The sequence below is a fragment of the Rana temporaria genome, chromosome 2, assembly GCF_905171775.1.
Source record: "Rana temporaria chromosome 2, aRanTem1.1, whole genome shotgun sequence".
NCBI lineage: Eukaryota > Metazoa > Chordata > Amphibia > Anura > Ranidae > Rana > Rana temporaria.
In genome coordinates, this window is record NC_053490.1 from 249,050,565 (window position 1) to 249,077,227 (window position 26,663).

General features: G+C 40.3%; 1 protein-coding gene across 1 annotated transcript in view; it reads right to left on the reverse strand.

Moving 5' to 3' along the window:
• Window positions 1–26,663, reverse strand: part of CALN1 (calneuron 1) — a 360,637-nt gene that overhangs the window by 233,183 nt on the left and 100,791 nt on the right. The window contains exon 2 of the mRNA XM_040336748.1: window positions 19,232–19,359. Coding sequence (XP_040192682.1) covers window positions 19,232–19,352 — 121 coding nt within the window. The 5' untranslated portion in view covers window positions 19,353–19,359. The remainder of the gene's footprint in view (window positions 1–19,231; window positions 19,360–26,663) is intronic.

The window sequence follows — 26,663 nt, forward strand, 5'->3', positions numbered from 1 at the left end:
ATCCATGCACTCTAACTTAGTGCTTGAGAAAATTTGCAAAGAATTGTCTGAGGGTAGGGTGGCTGGCCCCTTTAATGACCCGCCATTCTCTAATTTCCGGTTGTCCCCTTTGGGCATCGTACCCAAGAAAGAGCTGGGTGCGTTCAGACTGATCCACCACCTATCTTACCCACCGCATTCGTCACTCAATGACGAAGTTGCCTCTGTGGAGGCTCCAGTCTGCTACGCCTCATTTGATGAGGCTTTGTGTCTTTTGAGGCAAGCAGGGCAAGGGGCTGTGCTAGCAAAGGCTGATATTAAGTCGGCTTTCCGCCTTCTTCCCGTGCATCCACAAGGCTTCAATTCTTTGGGTTTTCAATTTTTGAATAAATATTATTTTGATAAATGCATGCCAATGGGGTTTTCTATGTCATGCTTTTATTTCGAGGCTTTTTCCTCCTTCTTACATTGGGTCGTGTCAGTCGTTATCCCTCAAGGCCTTATCCTACATTATCTAGATGACTTCTTGTTTTTAGGTCCCCGGGGGTCATCAGTGTGTATGGAAGCTTTACAGGTTTTCTTTGACGTTTGTCATGACTTTGGCGTGCCTCTGGCCCAGGAGAAAACAGTTTTTCCCACGACAGTTATTGAATTTTTGGGGATCACGGTTGACTCCGAACGAATGGAATTCAGATTGCCACAACAGAAGATACATAAAATGAAATCTATGATTGCAACCTTTCTTGTCAGTAAGAAGGTGTGCTTAAAGGAGGCACAATCTTTGCTGGGTCTTTTTGCTTTTGCAGCCAGAGTCATCCCTATGGCGAGGGTATTTTCGCGCAGGTTCTCGTTAGCCATAAAAGGTATGGTGAACCCTTACGCTCATTTCCGAATTTCAAAAAGCATCAAGGATGATCTAAGAATTTGGGATGCTTTTTTAAATGAGTTTAATGGTTCCTCGGCCTGGCAAATGGACTTTATTAATAGTTCTCAGTTGGAATTCTTCACCGATGCAGCTGGCTCTGCTGGGTTCGGGGCTTTCTTGGATGGGCGCTGGTGCGCCCAGTCCTGGCACCCTGATTGGCTCCAGAAGGAGATACTTCAAAATCTAGTTCTGTTGGAGCTCTTTCCAGTGATTGTGTCGGTGGTTGTGTGGGAAGACATCTTTAGGAATCGTAGAATCTTAGTTCATACGGATAATAAAGGTGTCTTTTTTGCCATCAATACTCTGTCCTCTAAGTCTGATCCCGTTCTGAGGTTATTGCGTTTCCTTGTACTTCATTGTATGAACTGTAATATATGGTTGAGAGCTGAGCATATTGCAGGTAAAGAAAATAACATAGCAGATTCTTTATCTCGTTCACAGTTCAAGAGATTCCGAGAGTTGGCGCCATCAGCGGATCAACATGGCACCCCTTGCCCAGACTTCCTCTGGGGCTTAATTTGGGAATAATATTCCGGAATCTCAAGGCTTCAGTAGCGGAAAACACCTGGAGGGATTATAGGCTTTCATGGCACAAATGGTGCTCTTTCTGTCAACCATTGGGTTTGGATCCACTAGATGTATCTTCTTACGTGGCTTTGTCTTTTTTGTCCTTTCTCATTCAGTCTAATCTGTCCCCGGCTTCCATAGGTAAAATATTGGCTGGAGTTTCTTTTTTCCTTAAGTTTGCAGGCCTTCCTGCTCTTACCTCTTTCTTTCAGGTCACTCAGGTTTTGAAGGGCCTCAAAAAGTCTAGGCCCTCTTTAGATAATAGGCGTCCCATATCTATCCCCATTTTGATCGATCTTCTTCAGATCCTTCAAGATGTCTGCTCATCCAATTTCGAATCTTTGCTTTTTAAGGCTGCTTTCTCTATAGCATTCTTTGGAGCCCTTCGGTTAGGTGAGTTTACTGCAGCAAATAGAAACGCTTTTTCATTTCTCCGTTTTTCTCATGTTCAGTTTGACGTCGGTTCTGTCCGTCTGTTTTTGTCCAGATCAAAGTCCTCTCAGGTTGGCCAGTGGTTTTCTTTATCCAGTTCTCCTAATGAGGCTATCTGTCCCGTGTTTCATGTTCGTAATTATCTTTTGGTCAGACCATTGAGTAACGATTCCTTTTTTATTCATGAAGACTTGTCCTCTCTAACTAGGTACCAGTTCTCAGCTGTTTTGGCCTCCTGTTTGAAGCGCTTGAATTTATCTGGGTACCAATTTTCTTCCCATTCTTTCCGAATTGGCGCTGCCACCACAGCTGATTCTATAGGTTTTTCAGAGAGTAAGGTTAAAAAAGTGGGCAGGTGGGGCAGCAATAGATATAAGTTATATGTTCGTCCCAGTCTTCTAACTTTATGATTCTCTTTCAGATTTATCCAGGAATATCGCTTGGGTCATAGGTCACTCCTACGTGTTCTGGGCTTACAAGCACTCCGGATCCAGATCATACTCTGCTAACCTGGGGCTTGATCCTGATTTATTTTTAATTTTATGGTCAGGTGTTAGAGGTATGCGGTGGCGCAATTTAAAAGACCACCTAGCTTATTTGTCTTCTGTCTGGCCTCAACCCCAAGTGATAGTTATCCACGTGGGGGCTAATGACTTGGGTAAATTCAACACATGGGACTTGTTATGTGAAATGAAAAGGGATCTCTATTCCATAACTCAAATGTTCCCAGGTTCAGTGTTAGTATATTCTGAGATGGTTCCCAGGCTGTTATGGTCGCCGCACGGCACCCTTTTCTACGTGGATAGAATCCGCAGACGGCTAAATAGGACGATTCATAGTTTTATGCCTTCAATTGGTGGCTCTTTCTTTCGTCATTCCGAGTTAGAGGGTTTTTTGCCTGGGTTGTTTCGGGTTGACCAAATTCATCTGTCAGGCATTGGCCTGGACATTTTTAATATGGGTATCCAGTCCATGATCGAATCAGCCACGGTGGTGGGGGGGCCTCGGCCAACAGCTTCGCGGTTGGCCCCGGCCGGTGGGGAGTAGTCGTCCAGCTTTTGCTGGATGGACAGAAATTAATTTGATTTTAAAGTTTTAAGTTTAGCCAATTTGGCCTTTTGTAATTTAATTTATTTATTGAGAAAATTTTTGTAACCCCGCCCCCACATTTTATGGATGACACCGTGGCCAATTTTACCAAAGTTAAATAAAAATGTTGTATCAAATTGTTGTTTGGTCTCCTTATTCAATACCTCTGTACTAGCCCATGTGAGGCTACGGCAGTATGCTGAGCCTGCATGGGATAGAGCAGAGGGAGAAGTGGGCTGCCGCGCTCTGGGGTAGTAACAGCCTCTGATTGGTCAGCTGCGGCAGCCCCCTTCTCTGATAGGTCCGTTCGCGTGAGGTAAAACCTGCACTGGACGAGCCTATATAAGGGAGAGGCTGAGGCGATTTGCTCAGTCACATCTCCTGACAAGCAGCATCGCCCGCCCGCCCACCCTTACCTGTCAGTTTGTCATAATAAGTCATGGGGTCGTCTGTATGGGGGGAGTAGTCGTCCAGCTTTTGCTGGATGGACAGAAATTAATTTGATTTTAAAGTTTTAAGTTTAGCCAATTTGGCCTTTTGTAATTTAATTTATTTATTGAGAAAATTTTTGTAACCCCGCCCCCACATTTTATGGATGACACCGTGGCCAATTTTACCAAAGTTAAATAAAAATGTTGTATCAAATTGTTGTTTGGTCTCCTTATTCAATACCTCTGTACTAGCCCATGACAAACAGCGTGTACTAGAACATTTAGCATCTCTTACATTAAGCCATCACTTCTTCTCAGTTATAGTTTATAGACACCTGTATCCTTGAGATGATTTTACTAGAAAAATCAAGGATGCCCTTCAATAGCAACCAAACCTTTTCTGTAAGATGTCTATAATAATCATATAATAATAAAAATCAAGGATGGCCTTTAATAGCAACTCAACCTTTTCTCTAAGATGTCTATAATAATCATATAATAATTTTATCCTGTTGCACTAGATCAGGGTTTTTCAACCAGGGCACCCTAGGGTTCACAAAAAGTCCCATGGGGGGGGCCACGGCAAAATTAGACAATGCCCTGTACAATCCAGTCATGAAAGTGTTACTGTGTTAAGTTCCGTGTACAGAGAGGAGAACAAGCACACCCAGTTCCTCCTCTGGGCTCTCTGCCCCTCTATGCTGTTTTCTGTATTTACCGGAAAAAGTGAAAGCTGTGTAAGCCAACCCCCCCCCCCCCCCCCCCGCATCCTACCAACCGATGATGTCATCGGTTGCTAAGGGAAGGTCAGTAACAAAATAACAAAGCTTCCCTGTAATTTAACTGCAAAATGAAAGGCATTGTCACCCTGTAAAAGATTATGGATCTACCAACAAGACCAATATATGATCAAAGTATAGGGTGAAAAAACAAAATCTACAGTGTTAATGCTATTAGAAGACTGCATCATATAGGTATTTTTTTACTTTACCCATACTTCCACTTTAAGGAAGTACTCTAAAAAGCATTTTTTATATTTATACTTTCCTGTTAACAAACTCCCTTTGAAGTTTTACAGAAATACCAATTCTCGTTTTTGTGGTCTACAGTGGGGATCGAAAGTTTGGGCACCCCAGGTAAAAATGTGTATTAATGTGCATAACGAAGCCAAGGAAAGATGGAAAAATCTCCAAAAGGCATCAAATTACAGATTAGACATTCTTATAATATGTCAAAAAAAGTTAGATTTTATTTTCATCATTTACACTTTTAAAATTACAGAAAACAAAAAAATGGCATCTGCAAAAGTTTGGGCACCCTGCAGAGTTAATATCTTGTACTGCCCCCTTTGGCAAGTATCACAGCTTGTAGACGCTTTTTGTAGCCAGCCAAGAGTCTTTCAATTCTTGTTTGAGGTATCTTTGCCCATTATTCTTTACAAAAGTCTTCCAGTTCTTTGAGATTTCTGAGCTGTCTGTCACGCACTGCTCTTTTAAAGGTCTATCCATAGATTTTCAATTATGTTGAGGTCAGGAGATTGTGAAGGCCATGGCAAAACCTTCAGTTTACGCCTCTTGATGTAATCCCCCGTGGATTTTGAGGTGTGTTTAGGATTATTATCCATTTGTAGAAGCCATCCTCTCTTTAACTTCAGCTTTTTCACAGATGGCATCAAGTTACCATCCAAAATTTGCTGACATTTTATTGAATCCATTTTTCCTTCTACCCGTGAAATGTTCCCTGTGCCACTGGCTGCAATACAACCCCAAAGCATGATTGATCCACCCCCATGCTTAACAGTTGGACAGAGGTTCTTTTCATTAAATTCTGTGCCCTTTCTTCTCCAAACGTACCTTTGCTCATTCCGGCCAAAAAGTTCTATTTTAACCTCATCGGTCCACAGAACCTGTTTCCAATATGCATCAGGCTTGTCTATATGTTCATTTGCAAAGTTCAAACACTGATTTTTGTGGTGAGGACGTAGAAGAGGTTTTCTTCTGATGACTCTTCCATGAAGACCATATTTGTACAAGTATCTCTTTATAGTGGAATAGTGTACTACAACTCCAGTGTCTGCCAGATCATTCTGGAGGGATCGTTTAGTCAAACTTGGGTTTTGAATTGCTTTTCTCACAATCCTGTGAACTGTTCTGTCTGATATTTTTCTTGGTTTTCCAGATCTTGCTTTAACTTCCACTGTTCCTGATGACTGCCATTTCTTAATTGCATTCCGAACAGAGGATATTGACATCTGAAAACGCTTTGCTATCTTCTTATAGCCTTCTCCAGCTTTGTGAGCGTCAACTATTTTCAGTTTCAGTTTTCTAGACAACTGCTTAGAAGAACCCATGGTGCTGATTGTTGGGGCAAGGTCAGATGAGTCTGGGCATTTAAAACCTTTGAGATTGACATCACCTGGTCTTCCCAGACGATGATTGAGAACAATCCATGACACTGGCAGGTCTCAGCTTTGCAAAGGGGGCAGTGCATGCTAGAAATTCTGCAGGGTGCCCAAACTTTTGCAGACACCATTTTTTTTGTTTTTTTTGTGTAATTTTGAAAGTGTAAATGATGGAAATAAAATCTAACTTTTTTGACATATTATAAGAATGTCTAATCTGTAATTTGATGCCTTTTGGAGATTTTTCCATCTTTCCTTGGCTTCGTTATGCACATTAATAAATTTTCTTACCTGGGGTGCCCAAACTTTCGATCCCCACTGTACATGTCCCATTGAAAATTTCACATTTTCAACTTGTCTGTGTGGCCCACCTCCTTCTTTGCATGCCACTGTCAGTAGCTCTAAACCAAATCCTGTAAATGTGGATCTTTTCTCTGTTTTTACTTAATGGTTTTGTGTGTGTATACTGTATGTAAAGTATTTGAAATGCAGCATCATTAGGCAAAAAACACTGCACAAGGGATGCAGGAATTGTTCTAACTTTATTCAGTCATTTGATATGTATTTGCATTTAATTATTCCAGTTTTCAGTTTTGCTATCACAACTCATTTGCAAATTAAGGAAAGCAGCACATATTTACAGCACAGTTGTGCAAATGCATATTGCTTTTTTGTATAAAAATCTGGAGACCCTATTCAACAGAAAAAAATATTTTTTGGGGAATATTAAATTAAAAACTTTGCGTCAACCTGATAATCAAGATTGTAAACCACATTATCATGCAATCAACAGCATTAGAAAGAAATGCTTTAAAACTGAATTCCAGGATTTCAGCCACTGTCCATCTGCTGGATTGCTATGTTGCTATGGATTAAGTCCAACGAAGTGCATCACTATACTACCGGCGCTCTGAAAGGAGAGATTCTGCTCTCCTTGCCCCCCCCCCCCCCCACACACTCTGCTGCCCATGCACAGACGATTTAAAAAAAAAATTGGAATAGGCACACAAAATACAAAGCACCTGTGATTCGACAGGAGGGGGAGGGGTGGACAGGTTTGCTGCATAAGACTCTGCAGCTTCAGGAGCTGAGACAAAAAGGTCTCGCATTGGTGTGCCCATAGTGTGGTAATAGCTGTACTGCCAAAGCTCAGTAAAAATAAAAATTGTAAATGAACTGCTTTTTGTCGGTCCACAGCCTATAAACGGCGTGACAGGAGCAGCGCCAATGCAGGCTGACATCTGTCACTTGTATGCTTTCTGATCTATGCCGCTGACGTTGTGGGCAGCCCTGGTACCATGTTATCCCTGACTGGCCAATCAGCGATAACATGAAAGTAGTAGACAAGGTGTAATTTTTTTATATGCATTTTTGCATATAAAAAGGACTTGTGTTCGCTCTTTAAAATGTATTACCCAGTGTGATGCACTGGCTAATGCCCTTATTTAATATGCTCTTAAAGCGAACCCATCTCTCCTCTGTGTTCTTTGGGCAAGATTCACAGAGGAAATACGCCGGAGTATCTACTGATACTCTGGCGTATTTTCAAATTTGCCGCGGCGTATCTTTATTTGTAATTCACAAAAAAGATACGACGGCTTTTGGCTAAGATCCGACAGGCGTACGGCTTCGTGCGCCTTCGGATCCTAGGTGTAATTTTCCGGCGGCCACTGGGTGGAGTTTGCGTCGTTTTCCAGCGTCGGGTATGCAAATTAGCTGATGACGGCGATCCACGAAGATACGCGCGTTTATCGCAATCTCTTACGTCGTCGCTAGTCGGTTTTTCCCATCGCAAACTTAGGCCTGCTTTTTCATGGCTTATCTTTAGAACAGCCATGTTAAAGTATGGCCGTCGTTCCCGCATCGAATTTCAAATTATTATTTTTTTTGCGTAAGACGTCCGGGAATACGAAATGACGTAACGCACGTCGCCGTTCAAACAATACGTCGGGGCGCCGTAATTTCGCGCAAAACACGTTGGTAAATTTCCTAACGAAGCATGCACAGAACGTTCGGCGTGAGAACACGCCTAATTTAAATGGTACACGCCCCATTTGAATTAGGCGGGCTTGCGCCGGATGGCTTTACGTTACACCGCCGTAAGTTTACACGCAAGAGCTTGGTGAATCAGGCACTTGCGCTGAAAACTTGCGGCGGTGTAACGTAAAGGGGATACGTTACGCCGCCGCAGATAACTGTGAATCTGGCCCTTTGTTCCTAAGATTTTTTTATTTAAAAAATTGTGACAAAAAATGTAAACTTCAAAAAACTCACTGTGCTTCTTACTAAATACCTTGGACTGTCTACTTTCAAAAAAAGGGTAATTTAGGGGGTATTTATATTGTCCTGGTATTTTAGGGCAGTCAATACATCAGGACTGATCAATTTTCAAATATAATTATCATTATTTGTATATTCTATTTATTGACTTTTACACAGACTAAATAATAAACACTGATTTTGGTTATTTTTTTAATATAAAATATAGCAGAATACATTTTGGTGAGAATTTATGAAGAGTATTTGTTTGCAAAATTGTATAACAAAATCTAAGAAAAATGTGTTATTTTTTTTCTAAATTTTCTGGATTTTTAAATTTATATATATATAAAAAAGCCAGTGTTGATTTAATACCACCAAAAGAAAGCTCTATCTGTCTTAAAACATAATACAAATTTAATTTGGGTACAAATTGCATGGCATTCAAAGTGTGACAATATTGGCATGGACTGGAAGGGAATAAAAGTGTCTGGACTTGAGGTGGTTAAAGAGATAAGCCCAGAAGGTGGAATGCACCTCATTTGACGTAACCCCTAGTAATCCAGATTTTTTTTTGAAAGAGGCCTAATTCCTGGACTTTAGCTTTAAAAATTATGAGGGCTAAAGTTTAATTTTTTTCTATACAAAACTGTATAGCAACTGTCATAGCATTCCTTGCTGGGAAGAATCTTCATTCCTTGCTGGGAAGAATCTTCAGGCTGCAGAAAATTGTGATAAAGAAAGCATTCCCATCAGGTAGTGTTTTAGCATAGATGTCATTTTCACGTTTCTTTCACATTACAAAGATTTTTTCTAACTGGAGTATTGTGTCAAATGTAGCAAACTATTCTAATCAAACACATTAATCCCTGCGTTTTCTGACTTCAATCCCTTGAAATCTAGCTGCTATGGGTTACTGCACTTTTCACATCACTCCTCTTTTGTACTGCCTCATTAAAAAAGGGATTTCCAACTGCAAAAGATAAGAAATGTTCTTTTTCCATTGCATCAGTTTAACAGAGAATATCCATTATATTTATAAAAAACAGGCTTTTAAATGGTTGGTCCCCCTAGTAGAAATATCACATAAATGCATCGATCATATTGATAAAGACATATAATATTCATAAAAAATGACAGAGAGGGCAACATCGAAAACGATATCACATATATGGTATGGGATCTGCCAACACTTTTTGCGGTGGTCACTTCTTCAAGGCTTAATTCTCCGTATGTGAATCAAAAAATACCTAATATTATATATATATATATACAGTATATATATATATATATATATATATATATATATATACTGTATATACATACAGAAGACAGTTAATGAGTACATATTGAAACGTACATTCAAATACATGTATGCAAGTTCCTGTCCCCCCACATAGAGACAAAAAAGAATGGAAAAATTAGGGGGAGGGGAGGGCAAGGGAAAAACAGAATATCTCAAACATTGGATGTGTTCAGGTTCAGGTGTTCAACCCTTCCCATGTAAGTCACACACAAAGCCAATGTTAAATCCACCGAATGATGTATAGTTTACCCCACAGCAAAGGTTTTAATTAAGTATTCAGTCCATTGTGTAAAAAATAAAGTCTATATCGACACCCAGAGCACCAAAGAGTTCAACAGATGGTGTGTGTCTGAATCTCCCAAGAGCCCATTAATCCAGCAGCAGACCTTCCACACAGCCCTACCCTTAAGATTTTAAAAGGGATGGACACTGGGGAGCTGGGTGGGCCCTCTCTCTCAATTGGCCAAAACAATAGGAATAAAAGCACAATGAGAGGCAGCAGAACAGCCACAAAATGAACCTGTATTGATCCTTTCAATAACCGCATACACACGGTCATTCCCGATGCCATCACTACCTTCACATCAACCTGACAATGCGGAAGTGTTGTCAAAGTTTGAGTAAGCGTGTCTGTGTGAAATGCGTTCACTGAATACCTTTTTTGAACTGATGTTTGTCATGTTCGCTTGATTTTATGGACTTTAGATAAATTCTTTTGATTTTTACTTTCAGATGTGCTGCTATTCTTCTTTGTATCTATTTGATGTCAAAGTATGCCCGGGGAAAATGATGTCAAGGCTTGGTGGGCAGAAGTGATCACAGTGAACTGGCTGGCCACCAACCAGGTCCAAAATATTGTGTCCATCACACCCCCCCCCAGTGGCAAGCGAGATAACGGCACACATCAATAACCCAGAACGCGGGATACCAACACCAGGACTCACCCATGGAAGGACCACAGCAGGTCAACCTACCGGGAACCACAGCACAGATACACCAGCACACCACGTGCAATTGCAAAAAAATTGCCATACACGGAACAAGAGGGGATAATGCAACTAGTTACATTGAACGTATGGCCACAATGGTCTCTAGTATTTAACAGACAAAAAAATAATCTTATAAAAGTAAATAAACCAAAGCCAAATGAGACCTAAGGCCGCGTACACACGGTCGGACAAAACCGATGAGAATGGACCGAGGTTCAGTTTCATCGGTCCAAACCGACCATGTGTATAGCCCATCGGTCCAAAAATTTAAAACATGCTTTAAAATCCAACCGATGGGCCGCTGCCTGATCGGTCCAAACCGATGGTTAGTACAGAAAGCATCGGTTCAAAACCCTGCGCATGCTCAGAAGTCGACGCATGCTTGGAAGCATTGAACTTTGTTTTATTCAGCACGTCGTGTGTTTGACGTCACTGCGTTCTGACCCCATCGGTTTTTGGAGCGATGGTGTGTACGCACATCAGACCATCAGGCCACTTCAGCGGTGAACCGATGGAAATGGCCCGTCGGACCATTCTCATCGGTTTGGAATGACCGTGTGTACGCAGCCTAACATGAACACATCCAAACACAAAAGAAAAAAAAGAAGAAGAGAGGGGAGAAAAAGAGAAAGGTATAGGGGGGTGGCCCTATACCTGACAAGGGGCGCACAATCTCTACCCACAATATAAATATACAATTAGAACACAAATGCCTATGAAGGGAAAAGAGACATAAGAATGGAGGGAAAAAAAGATAGGGAGCATGGTGGAATGGTTTGGAAGAGGCATAGCTTACAAACCCATTCAAACCAGGGGGACAATCAGCTCTACGGGTAAAAATCCATTGTGATTCAATGCGCAAATGGCATTATCAAAATCACTCCTATACTCCAATATACGAATAATGAAAAATTTGTCCGAATATTAATTCGGAACGAAACAAACCACACATGTCTAGTATGGGTAGTGACGGGTTAAATATGTTTTTATGATGTATATATTTCTTTGTTTTTCATGTATCTATGCATAACCCAAGCCGCCAGTCTCTCTGGTTCTTCTTGAAAAAAAAAAAATATATACAGCATAAAAACATCATTAACCCTTCAGGTAGAGGGGATGGCTCAGTTAGAAGGAAAGATATCTTGGATAATAGGACTCTTCACCCACAACCAAATTACAGTGATGATGATTTTTTACTCCTGCCTCTGGTCGATCAAACTTTGCAGACCAACATAGTACAGGAAAAGATGGATGCATTTGTGATGCACCTGGAATAATGGAGAATGATGCATTTGAAATTATTAATTTAACCCCTTATACATTTTCACCAGATGAGTTGGCTATACTGAAGTCGGGACTCAATTTCTGCCCTGAGAGTGATATGGATCACTTTGACATTGCGAAAGATTTATCTATTTGTTTGGAAATTGAATTTTAAGTACCATTTTGAAGGCTCTGGACTCTCTAATGATGAACCCTCAGAAGGCAATGGGTGTTTTTAGTAACAGGAGTTCACTCACTTGGAATGCAGAGCCTTAAAAGCTATAAAGGAGTTGGCTAGGGAAAGTGGTGAAGTAGACTTTGAAGCATTGATGAGAGATGAGGATGCTGATGACTTAGGCATTTTGGATAGTGAATTCCCATCTAACCAGCAAACTATAGAAACAAGTCAACACATTTTACCACTAATACAACCCCAGAGAAAATCTTGTTTTGCAACTGGTTATGAGGGATTATGACAAACTCAATTTGCAGAGGAAACTTTAATCCAACTCAGAGAAAAAACAGAGAGGGGCCCTTAAAAAGCTCCAGGAACATCATAATATAGTTATTAAGCGCTCATATAGGGGGGGGGGGATTTGTTATCTTAACTCAGGATCTCTATGGATTGATGTGTAAAAAAATATATTCAGTTTCAGGATATGTTCAGTAAATTGGTGAATTCGGCCTTCTGTCGTGTTATTATCACTAAATACACTAGGGACGATTTAATCATTAAGCATCCAACCATATCTATATTCTATGCTCTTCCTAAGACACATAAAAATATAGTAACTCCCCCCCCCCCCCGGATGGCAGGTAGTGATGACCCTGGGAATGACTGTGTGTATGCAGTCAATGATGGGATCAATACAGGTTAGTTTTGGCGCCATTCTGGTGCCTCCCATTGTGCTTTTGTTCTTATTGCTTTGGCCAATTGAGAGAGGGCCCACCCAGCTCCCCAGTGTCCGTCTCCTTTTGATTTCTTAAGGGTAGGACAACAGACAACTGAAGGACACTTTCCAGGAGGTGCGTGTGTCATTGTCAAAGTCTACAATCAAGAGAAGATCTCACAAGAGCAAATACAGAGGGTTCACCACATTCATAAGCCTGAAGAATAGAAAAGCCAGATTAGACGTTGCCAAAAAACATTCTTTGGATGAAAAAAGTGTGGAGAGGGCTTGGAACAGCTCATGATCCAAAGCACACGTCATCTGTAAAACATGGTGGAGGCAGTGTGATGTCATGGGCATGCATGGATTACAGTGGCACTGGGTCATTGGTGTTTATTGATGATGTGACAGAAGACAGAAGCAGCCGGATGAATTCTGCTGTGTTTAGAGATATACTCTCAGCCACGATTCAACCAAATGCAGCAAAGTTGATTGGACAGCACTTCACAGTAGAGATTGACAATGATCTAAAACACACTGCAAAAGCATCCCAGGAGCTTTTGAACAAAAAAGTGGAATATTATGCAATGGCTAGTCAATCACCCGATCTCAGCCCAATTGAGCATGCATTTCACTTGCTGAAGGCAAAACTAAAGGCAGAAACAAAGAACAACTGAAGACAGCTGCAGTTAGAGCCTGGCAAATCATCAACAAAAGGAGGAAACCCAGTCTTTGGTCTATGGGTTCCAGACTTCAGGCATTCATTGCCAGTAAAGGATTCTCAATAAAATAAAAAAAAATGAACATTTTATCTATGATTATATTCATTTGTCCAATTACATTTGAGCCCCTGAAAATGGGGGGACTGTGTAAAAAAATGGTTGTAAAATGTGTACTTGATATTTATGTTCAACCCCTTGAATTAAAGCTGAAAGTCTGCATTTCAAATTAATTTGGATTGTTTTGTTTTAATTTTATTCTGGTGGCATACAGAGCCAAAAATATGAAAATTGTGCCTATGTCCAAATATACAGAACATGGACCTAACTGTAAATGCTAACTAGTAGAATGTTCTGACTAAGTTGGTAAGCTACTTAGAGGATACCATAAATATACTATCAACAGTTGCTTATAGAACTGCTGCACGTGAAGACACACAAGGAGTGTGAGCATATTATGTGCAGACTGCAGAGGGTATGCTTGGTCTAGTTTTTGTTTATCTTTTGTACATTGTTTTAACCCAGAACTTCTTCTCCTGCACTGGTTTTGAGCATCTTTATTTGGTCCCCTATTCCTATGAAATTAGGGTGCGAGAGAGGGAGCGGCAATACTTTAAGCCAATTAGAGCTTTGTTTTACATGGAGCTTTTTTACATGAGGGAGGAGCACAAGGATGACCTCATCATCTGAACACCTTGGTAGGTACACTCACTGGCCACTTTATTGGGTACACCTGTTCAATTGCTTGGTAACACAAATTGCTAAGCAGACAATTACATGGCAGCAACTCAATGCATTTAGGCATCTAGATGTGGTGAAGATGACTTGCTGAAGTTCAAACCGAGCATTAGAATGGGGAAGAAAGAATATTTAGGAGACTTTGAACATGGCATGGTTGTTGGTGCTAGACGGGCTTGGTCTTTCAAAAACTGCTGATTTACTGGGATTTTCACGCACAAACATCTCTAGGGTTTACAGAGAATGGTCTGAAAAAGTAAAAATATCCAGTGAGTAGCAGTTGTGTGGAAAAAATGCATTGTTGATGCCAGAGGTCAGAGGAGAATGGACAGACTGGTATGAGATGGTAGAAAGGCAACAGTAACGCAAACAACCACTCGTTACCACCAAGGTATGCAGAATACCATCTCTGAATGCACAACACATCAAACCTTGAAGCAGATGGGCTACAGAAGAAGAAGACAACAATGGGTGCCCCTCCTGTTAGCTAAAAACAGGAAACTAAGGCTACAATTAACATAGGCTCACCAAAAAATGGACAATAGAAGATTGGAAAAACATTGCCTGGTCTGATAAGTCTAGATTTCAGCTGTGACATTCAGATGGTAGGGTTAGAATTTTGCGTAAACAACATGAAAGCATGGATCCATCCTGCCTTGTACCAACGGTTCAGGCTGGTGGTGTAATGATGTGGGGAGTATTTTCTTGGCACACTTTGGGCCCCTTAGTAGCAATTGAACATTGTTTAAATGCCACGGCCTACCTGACCATGTCCTTCCCTTTATGACTACAGTGTACCCATCTTCTGAGGGCTACTTCCAGCAGGATAATGCACCAAGATAAACTAAAGATACGACGCGGAAAATTTGAAAGTACGCCGGTGTATCAGTAGATACGCCGGCATACTTTTTCTGTGAATCTGGCCCCATGTGTTTATGTAAAGGCAGGCATCCCAATACTTTTGGTAATACATTGTGTGATATATATATATATATATATATATATATATATATATATATATATATATATATATACACATTTAAGCTGACAGTTTAGCTAGAGCTCATTTTTAACATCTTGTTCCATCTATATTTGTATTAGCTGTTGTAGCTGCTAAAATGGTCTAGCAATCATTGACAATATTTTTAATTCACTGACTCTTCAGCTAATCAATGAACATTTAATTTTCCTGCAGAGGGCTCTAAAGTTTGCAAAGCAGCTAGAAATGTAAAGTGCACTTTAGATAAGTAAAACCTTGGATGTCTTTTTTGACTGGCATTGATGCATCATCTTCTGAGCCTGACCCAGTTAATATTTATATGTGTGATTTCATATCTGTGCATAGGCTAATAGCCACAATTATATCCTAATTATTTATATTTCAGTAGCATGTCTAATAAACAATTTTCCTTTTTGCTCTGTTTTTCAACATTTTGTGTATTTGTCCTTTTAAGCAAGCATCCATAGTCATATGACCCTGACTTTGTGATCCTATATATTTGTCAATACATTCCTCCTACCTATCTTAGTAATTTTGTGACCTATTTTTATGCATTGTATCTTGGTTATCATTTGATGTTTGGTTTTAGCTCCCTAGGTATTCTGCCTGGGTCATTTGTCTGTTCTGATTATCGGTCTTTATGAACATCTGTTATCTGCAGTATGCTTTGACTGACTGCCGCACTTATTTTTAGTATACTCATTAACATGTCCTTCAGCATGTGCAATTGTTTTTCTGCACACTTTACTGTACTATTTGATTTTGCTATTTGTTTGGTATGCTAAACCTAGTAATATACTGGCTGTAACTTTCAGTATCTGTTATTTTTTGCAAACATTTGTTAAATTTTTATCTTAACATATTTGTTAGTATACTCTTATTTTGCATATAAGCTGCACAGAATAATGTTAGTAGTTTTGCCTGGTATTCCATGTCTCATTACTTTCACTGTTTTAGATTATTGTGACTTCAGCAAGAAACACACCATCCTAAATTTGTGTTACTGTATTTACTGAAATGTTATTGCTAAAGCAGTAGTCCTAGTTTATGATAACTTTATCAAAACAAATTTATTTCACCTTCTACAAAATAAAAATAACATTTATTTATAAATCAACTTCTCGTGTAATTAGCATGCATTATAACCAAAGATGAAAAAATCAAATAGAGTTAGTTTTAAAGAGGTGAAAATCGCAAAAGCTGATTTTCTGATGTTTTGATGCTGAAAGTCTTATAAATATAGCACAGAAGCACAAAATTGTTTACTCAAAACAACCAACCATTTGTGTTATGATTGTAGGAAAAAGGACATATGCCTCGTACACACGACTATTTTTCTCAGCAGGGAAAAAACAACGTTTTTCCCGACGGGATTCCTCTCCAGCCCGGAGTGCTTACACACGTTCATGCAAAAAAAGTCTGACCAAAGCACGGTGACATACAACACGTATGACGGGACTATAAAGGGGAAGTTCCTTTCAAATGGCGCCACCCTTTGGGCTGCATACTTGATTCTGAGCATGCGTGTTTTTTTTCCCCTCGGAAAAGCATACACACGAGCGTTTTTCGCAACGAGAAAAAGACTGACGGGAAACACGCCGAGAAAAAAAAGAGCTAGTTTCATTTTTTTGCGGGCAGTTTTTTCATTGAGAAAACTGCTTGGGAATATACACAACCAATATAAAAAATGTAAATTTTCTCGTCGTGAAAAACGGTCGTGTGTACAAGGCAATACTGTACGAAATAATGGTGTATTAATAAGTAACACAATACCTATATACACATATGAATACAAATTCTGACCAATGTGAGAGGGGAGTTGTTTTGAAATATATTAAAGCAGAACTATACACCCTTCTATATAAAAAAAAATATATATATTTATATTTTAAAGGATAAGTTTACCTTTAGGAACATGTTACATGTTCCACTCGATTTTAGGGTGGAACATGTAGCATGTTCCCAGTGCTGCAGCCACCACTTGCTACCATTGTACCTACTGTACCATGCAACGCCTTGTAAAAAAAGATGGCACCTGTGGAACAGGAGCTACATTTTGATGCTCTGATAAATACTTCAAAAGTAAACACAATTCAATTCACAATGTTGTAATGAGACACGCAAGAAATGCAGCTATGAAAGTAAAGTAATTTCCAGTGAGCGCCTGAATTGAGTTTATATTGCAAATAATTATTAATTAACAAGTAATTGTTGATATCACATTCTTATTTTTTACAGAATTGCATATTTTGTTTTAATAAAGTAAATCAGTAATGATATAAAAATGGGAGTTCACATTGCATGTCTTCTTCTAAAAATGCTAGTTACCTGGATGTGTTTGGTGCTAATGTTTTACAAATCTAGCACAGAAAAAAATAATATCAAAGCCAGAGATCCTGATCCCTATTATTGCTACAGGTCAGTGACTCAGAAAGTACTAAAGAGAACAAAACAATAAAATGGCAGCCATGGAGTAAAGATCAGTAAGAGTGGAGTACTTTTTCTGTTACAGCAGGTGTTCTTAAAAACATAGGGCCAGATTCACAAAGAATTGCCCTGGCGCAGCGTATCAGAGATACGTTACGTCGCCGTATCTTACCTGGCGGAATTTCGAATCGGCGCGTATTTAAAATTGGGCGGGTAGGGGGCGTGATTCATTTAAATGAAGCGCGTCTTATAGGCTAGGGGAACTCGAGAAAAGGTCTCCAGGATACCATGCTCCCCCCCCCGTCAGCGATGGCTGGCACTCACTGCCGCAGGGGTGGGTTCCCTGGGAGCTCCGCTAGGGTTTTGCACCCTGGGGAACCTGACCTCGCATACCAACACATTGAGGAAATAGAAAAACGCAGCGGCCTCCTCCCTTACCTACTAGTCTTCCTGCACACTGGACCAATTAAAGGGGCAATACGCTCCCTTAGACAGGGGTAGAGTGGGGGGATGGGGGGGGGAGATTAGGTTTATGGCTAGGAGTCATAGAAGGCACCAGGTACCCGCGGTTATACAAGCTAGGAACATGGTCGGTACTGGCTGTAGGTTGCTGACGTTTGGTCCTCTTGGTTTATATGTATTCGTGTATGCTGTAATATCGATACCTGTTTAACTATCTGCCTGTTGTACCAAGTCATTTTAAAACCAAATAAAAAACAATTAACCCAAAAAAATCAAAAATGAAGCGCGTCCCCGCGCTGATTGAAATGCGCATGCTCCGTTTTTAAATTTCCCGCCGTGCTTTGCGCGAAATGACGTTGCACCGACGTCATTTTTTGAACGTAGACGTGTTACGTCTTTTCCTATTCACGGACGACTTACGCAAAAAAAATTTTTAAATTCGACGCGGGAACGACGGCCATACTTTAACATGGCAAGTCTATCTATACGCCACGAAATAGAAGCTTTAACTATACGCCGGGAAAAGCTGACTAGCGACGATGTAAGAGAATGCGACGGCTGGGCGTACCTTCGTGGATCGACGGAAAAAGCTAATTAGCATACCCGACGCTGCGAACTCCACCCAGCGGGCGCCGAAGTATTGCACCTATGATCCGAAGGCGTACGAAGCCGTACGCCTGTCGGATCGAAGCCAGAAGCCGTCGTATCTTGGTTTGAGGATTCAAACTAAAGATACAACGCGGCAAATTTGAAAGTACGCCGGTGTATCAGTAGATACGCCGGCGTACTCTCACTGTGAATCTGGCCCATAGATATTTGTATATCTGGCTTTTTTTAGTAAAGAAGTCATAGAAAAGTGCTGCAAATTGGTCCAAACAATCAGTAGAAGTCTCTTCTTTGATTTGCTACACTAAAGTTAAATCTGATTATTCTATAGATCATTATACTTTACACATTCACATTCCAGTTTTTTTTAATCAGATGTGAACACCATTAAGCTCATGGTAAATGAAGATTAAAATAAGTTCTTTGTTAGAAAACATGGCATAACCTTATGTTTCCAGTTGAGCAATCTATGAGTTAATTAATTCAATGTCATAATAGGGCAAAAGTAGAAAAGATACAGTACTTCCCCTAAAAAAAGCATTGACAAAGTTGCCAAAGGAAACAGTATTTATATTTATATTTGTATTTATCAAAGGTCGAAAGCCTGTAATAACCTCTGTATAAGGATACATGTGCCCATCACTAGAAAAATAAGCTTATTTTGTAAATAGTATCTAAGAAACATATACTGCATGTGATTTTTTATTTATTTTTTGGATACTAGTGCCATTAACAATATGAACCTTACCATCTAGTTCTTCCACTGAGATGTTGGCAAGCTGCTCGCTATCGCTTCCTGTGGAAAGTGATCGGTTCAAGTAGGTATTTCCTTTGTACAACAAGCCAGCAGTCACATGATGGAATGGCATCTTCTTCCTTCATTTATTAGAAATGACAATACATTAAAAAATATTAGTCATAAAAATTCATTATTCAAATATTGCATTGAAATAAGATCATACATTTACTATTTAATCGAAAGTCTTTTGTTTGTTTTTTAATTTCCTGCTTTTCACTTTTTGTGATGACTTTAAAATGTGTAACATTCTTGATACAAGTTTCCTTAACTCGGAATCTCTGTTCTTTGTGAATGTACACTTGCTTTTTTATTGAATATTTTCAATAAAACCTGTTTAAAAAACAAAAAACAAGGTCATCACTGTTTCCGAAAATATATTGTGCAATTCCAATTTCTAAGACTTCTAAGTACTTCATTATCTCAACAATGAAAGACTGATACTCCATTTCTAATAAACCCACCGCTGAAGCATATTCAAATCCTAAAACAAAAATGTGCTATCTTGCTGCTTAGATGTTGTCACTGCATTCTGTTTTTCTTTCAGGCTAGTTTCCCCTAAATTTCACCTTATAATCCTGTTCTAGGATGGAGATGCTTAATCATGCCACTGTATCTATGGAAGGAGCCATAGTTATTACCAAGGCTAAATTTCAAACATGTCCTATTCTCTTCATCTCCATTACACAAGGAATGAGCAATAGATGGTGTCAGCAGTTTTTTTTTTGTATTATTTAAAAAAAAAAATTACAATAATACTTTCTTTTTATTATTTATGATCCCTGTTGGGAAGCTTTGGTGAAATATTTGGGGTCCAAACAGACCCCATGATGTCTCACTTTTGAGACAGAGAAAGAGACTAAAGACAGAGATTTCCCAATCCCCTCTCTCAGCTGCACTGGACAGTAAATTAATGGGAAGTGCTTTGTGCTAAGCGGCATCCTGTACATTCACGAACTTCATTCATTAACTATGCTTCGGTTATGAATAAACACTGTGGGTGATTGATACGATTAGTTAGTTCAGAAAAAGATAGACGGTAAATTACACATTTACCATCTCCTTTCACACTCCCTATAATAAAGCGATCCGTTGGGAGGGAGAGGAGAAGCCTACTTTCAGCTGCTGCAGGAGGTAAAAACAGATTATTTCCAGCAAGTGCCACCACCCCTCCTGTCACCTGCCCACAATTGACAGGTAGTTTGCGAACAACGGGTTGCCAACTCCCGGATTAGGAAAAGGCTTTTTATATGGGCAATATTTAAGAATTAAAGGGAACTATTTGGAAGAATCTGATATTTAGGCTGCATTCACACCTGAACGTGGCGTATGTTACCGCGATTTGCCGTGACAAATTGCTGCGTTTTGGCCCGCGATTTGCCGCGACAAAACGCAGTGTTTTTTAAGCCTAACATACGCCGGAGGGGTGATCAACATTGTCGGCTATGCCGAACGCCGAAAGCCGCCTGATAAAAGGTCTGGGACTTGTTTTGAGCTTCAGGCGTACTGCGTTTCGGCGTTCAGCGTGGAGATGTGAACCATCTCCATAGCCGACAATGCTAAATCACCCCTCCAGCGTATTGCAGGCTGCAATAGCGTCGCGCTACAGGCGACAATACGCCTAGGTGTGAATGGAGCCTTAAAGAGAGGCAGCAGCTTTGAAGGATTGCCTGCTATGCAGTGGTTATAGCAGAAAATCCCTCAAACAAGCATACTAAAAGACAGTGAATGGGTCAGAGTTGAAGATCCTTTTTAGTCAAGCACAGAAGAGGAGTTTGGACATGGTTAAATGTATTACTAAATACGCACATCATCATCAGTAAATATTTATATATGTTTTTGTATTTGCTAAGCTCAGATAAAATAATTGGCAAGCATGTGAGCTCTTGCTCGGGTCGTGGTTTATTTTACTGAAAACGCTGTACCAAGGAAATTTTAGATGTAACAGTTAACCTAAATGCCCATTTATTAAAGAGAGCACTGTGTGTTTACTTCTAAATGGGGCGTGGTTTGTCCCCAGACATCATGAGAACATCATGTGGCACATTCTTTCTTTTTTTTTTTCAATTTCTTTATTTTCAAAAAATATATATATATATATATATATATATATATATATATATATATATATATATATATATATATAAACAATATTTTTTTCCTCCTACATTTATACAAAACATAAGAAATAGCAGTCACCTAACAAAAATAAGTAAATAAATCCAAGCACATTCCAGTAGACTTATTACAGTACAATCTCTCTATTCGTTAATCTCAAGAAAAGAAAAAGAAAATTACACAAGAGAGAGAAAGGAAGGAAAAGGAACTAAACAATAACGTTCCTACCATTGGGGTCTTTTCATTTCCCCCGTTAATTCCCGTCCTCCCACTCTTCCGTGTCGGGAGCATGGCCAATTAATATTGGTATAATATTGGTCCATAACAGGGGGTAGCGTTTAATAAACAGAGACTTCAAATTCCCTAATGTTTGGACATGGGTGGACGCTGTCCCATGCCTTCCCATTTTATTTTAGCCCACTCCCCGTGCCCTCTTCCCCCATGTTTTTTATAGTTCCCTTTAGTTCCTTATCTTGATATGCATTCCCAGGTTTTCCCAACCCTTTCTAATAAAAAAAAAAAAAAAAAAAGGGGGATACCCCACGAATATCTCTCTCTCTCCCCCACCCCCTCCATCCACCCTACTCCCCCTCCATCAGCCCCCGCTCTCCCTCAGACTGAATCCAATCATTCCATGGTGTCCAGATTTTACAATATACTTCCCTTTTTTTCCTATTTGTCCATATCAGATCCTCCATTCTATTCACCTCTTCCACCTTCCTAATCCACATACTCAGGGTGGGGAGTTGAGTTTGTTTCCATTTGAGCGGTATACATGCTTTGGCAGCATTCAACAGATACAGTAATGGGTTCCCTTTTATTCCCCAGGGAATGTCTGACAGATGCAGCAGGAAAAAAGCTGGGTCCTCTGGTATAATCATTTTACTGAATTCTTGTGTAATCTTCCGGACCCCTCCCCAGAACTCCTTAATTCTAGGGCATGTCCAGAAAATATGCATCATCGTACCATTTTCTGCCTTACATCTCCAGCATTCGCTTTTTATGTTTGGGTAATATCTATGTAGCTTATCTGGAGTCCTGTACCATTGTGTAATTATTTTGCATGTGGCACATTCTACATGGGGAAAACAAAAAGACCATTTCACAAGCGATTGGATGATCATGTGTATTATATTGGGAATCAAAAAGATTGTCTCTCCAATTGGTCAACACGAAGGTCTGGTTCACAACTTTGATGCATCCTTAATGCACTTTATGGCACTCAATAAGCTGCATTAGGATCCAAGAGGGGGTGACAAGAGAGTCCTGCAGCAGGAAACAACATCTTAGGGCCATCATACTGCCAGGGCTAAATGAGGCAATGAGTTTTAACCCTTTCTGTAATTGTACATTTACACTGTATAAACTGAACACAATTTAAATAAGTTGAGGATGATTGTTTTAAAGACTTATATTAAATTAAATAATGATCAACACACAATGAATAGATACATTTGCTGCCAACTTTACTGTATTGTTTTTATTTTAGGTTGATCTCTGGTTATAGATAAGCTGTTATAAATTGTTGTTATACTGTAAATAGTAAGGATATTCTGGGCCAAATATTCTTGCTGATTCTGTTTGTAAAATACTTTTCATGCATTGGTTGTGATCTTCCTTTTACCCTCTAGGGGTCCCTCGCAGCTGCTGGATCCGAAGTAAGCACCGGGGCCAAGGCCCTATCTATATTGATGGCTTAATAGGGTGCGGACTTCTGCCTTGTGCATGTGTGGATGGGAGAAATTCTTCTACCACCCCACCTCCTGTGTATTAGTGGCAAGTAAAGGTGGCCTTGTGTGCATGCCGAGAGCCTTTATGGGTTCTGATTATGTGCACCTCCGGTGCTCGGGCCCTGATGACATGAGACATTTTTGCATCATGATGTCATAAAGATGGTGACCAGAAGCATGGTGTACAAGTGCTCTGGGCCTTGGGAAGCCAACAAGAGCAATATTAAGTTATCTCTGTTGCTGATTGGCATCTGGTTTTGGTGGGAAAACAGCTTATTTTGGGAACTATATATGGGCCAGTTTTCCCCTTAGTGACGGCAGCACCTACTGGACAATACTGAGCCTGGCAAAGTTTCCTTTGCCAGCAGTGCACAAACTATAGATTTTCTGAAAGTCTATATAAAAAATGTTTTGTTTTTTTTTATATACATTTTAACTTTAATATTCAAACCCATTTGCTAATTAAACAATTTTACTCGTAAGTTATACATGTAATAAATTGACTATTACATTTCTAAAAAAAAAAAATGTTTAAAGGTCATAAAATTAATTATGTCAGACAAGAAACAAAAACAATTAAATTATACACAATGTAATTACATTTCAAAACACATACAATATTTGTTTAGCAAGCAGAATACATTTTTAGGGCCACTAAGCAAAATAACCAGCTGAATGAATTTGACTGCATATATAGCTCAGGCAAATATATATATATATATATATATATATATATATATATAAAAAAAACTTTATCTATAACTCATATATAACTCTGTCCCTCATGAAAAAGTTGGGGGTGACCTTGGGCCTGGGCTCGGGTGCAGTCGGGACCACCTTCAAGAACGCATGAAGACAGGTACAAGCCAGGCTGGGCGGGGTGACAGACAATCCAACATTTTCAGCAGAGGGGGCTACCGCTTCATAATCTTGTTACTACGAAATGGAACCACTTTGTTTATTTGCCACCCACCTTAAGTACCTACAGAAATAGGTATAAAGCTGTGGAGCGTAGGAAAGGTAGACACTGTGCTTGATTCTTTGTGTAATGATAATATTCATACAATGTTCTTTATATAATACCTTCAAAAAGTACCTTCTCAAAGCGCTTTACAAAACAAACAAACCAATAACAAAGGATACACCACAAAAGATAGGAACAGTACACACGATCGAAAATTCCGACAAGAAAAGTCTGATGTGAGCTTTTGGTCAGAAATTCCAATGTATGCTCCATCAGACTTTTGCTGTCGGAATTTCTGCCAACAAAAGTTTGAGAGCACGTTCTCTATTTTTCAGACGGAAAAAGTTCCTATCGGAAAATCCGCTCGTCTGTATGCAATTCCGACGCGCAAAAAAACATGCATGCTCAGAATTAAGCAGAAGAGCCGAACTGCCTATTGAACTTCATTGATCTCGGCCCGTCATACGTCTCGTACATCACAGCGTTCTTGACTGTCAGAATTTCTGACAAAATTTGTGTGACCGTGTGTATGCAACACAAGTTTGAGTCAATATTCCGTCAGAAAAAATCCACGGTTTTCTTGTCAGAATTTTAGATCGTGTGTATGCGGCATTAGGTAAAGGCTTGTCTGAAGAAAATCGTTTTCCGTTTGGTTTAAAAGAGTTTAAAAAAGGTGACTATCTGTTGCTCTTGGAAAGTTCCAGAGTTTTGGGGTATGATAGGAGAAGGTTCTGTCACCTGAGTGTAGACAGGTTTGAGGGACACGCTGGAGACCAGAATTAGAGGAGTGAAGGTTTTGAGGGGAGTGTTGGACAATAAAAATCACAGCTGATCACATGGTAATGAGCCTACGTCATAGGCTCTTTACCATTATCGAAGTTGCGGTGTGTCAGAGTGACACACCACACCACCAATCGTCGTGCTGCGCTCTCCCACGGGTGCGTGATCACGGCTTATCCTGCTGGACGTCATATGACGTCCAGTCAGGATAACACAACCAACGCCAGGCCATCATCCTGCTATAGGCTGAGTGGGAATGGGTTAAATATCGTGCCTGGGGGGCTCTCTTAGTCTGCCTGTAAAACTAAGAGTGAGCACCCCCCTTAACCATAGCAGACCACATGCCCTCATCATGGGGGGGTGGGTGCTTTGGGGCAGGGGGGCTCTGCCCGACAAACCTGGCTCGTGGTTGTCAGGGTCTGCAGACAGGGGGCTTATCGGGAATCTGCAAACCCCCTTTAACAAGGGGGCCCCCAGATCCCACCCTCCCCCTATGTGAATGAGTATCAGGAACATAGGGGGATTCACATTCACCTAAAAAAGTGTAAAAAGGTAAAAACCACAAGAGGCAGTTTTTGACAATTCCTTTATTAAAAAAGAAAGTGTCCGTAATAGATCCATCATCAAGCGTGCCACCCGAAGGACCCGAAAAAAAAAAAAAACTCTGCCACCATAGCAGGCTTCCCGGCAACTGATGTCTTTTCGCTTTGACAGCACATATATAGGTAAGGTGATGTCAGAATGAGGCAGGGTCACTCCTTTACGTCACCGGGGGGCCCCGCCTTTGCCTATATAACAGCTGTCAAAACCAAAAGGCAGCAGTCACCGGGAGGCCTCCCATGGAGGTGGAGCTTTTTAAATGTTTTCTATGTTTTCTATTTTTTGGGCCTGTTGAAGATGGATGGACATCGCGGGACACTTTTTTTTTTTAAATTCTCAAAAACTGTTGTGGTTTTTACTTTTTGAAACTTTTTTGGGTGAATGGATAGCGGTACAATGTACCCAATACCCATTCACATAGGGAGTTGTGGGATCTGGGGGCTTCCATATCCTAATAAGCCCCCCACCATGGAGGCCCTTGTCCCCACCCCAAAGCACCCTCTCCATGTTTATTTTTTAAATTTTGGCGTGGAGTTCCCCTAAAATGTATGCCAGACCCAAAAGACCTGGTATGGATTTTGGGGGGGGACCCCCATGCATTTTTATTTTTAATTCTGTCAGAGAACTCCCCTTAACCTTCAATACACTGTATTATATACTCTGCACTGCTTTATAAACCCTGCACTGTGTTGTATACACTACACTGACTGCACTATATACTCTGCAATGTACTATATATACTACTTGACTGCACTATATACTCCGAACTGCATTATATATACTACACTGACTGCACTGTATACACTGAACTGTATTATATATACTACACTGGCTGACTGCACACTACACCAAATGCCTAATCTCCATTCATTCACTATATACGGCAGCCGTGTAAGCAGCAGCCTTAGGCCTCGTACACACGGCCGAGTTTCTCTGCAAAAACCAGCAAGAAGCTTGCTGGGTTGTTTTTTTTGCCGAGAAAACCGGTCGTGTGTACATTTTCGACAAGGATCTCGTCGGGCCAAAAAGAGAACATGTCCTTGACGGCAATGGGAAAATTTGGCTCGCCGAGATCCCCGGCGGCTTCACAAGGAACTCGACGAGCAAAACGATGTGTTTTGCCCGTTGAGTTTCTCGGACGTGTGTACGCGGCCTTATACAGGTGTGTGTTTGTTCACAGGTCTTCACAGGT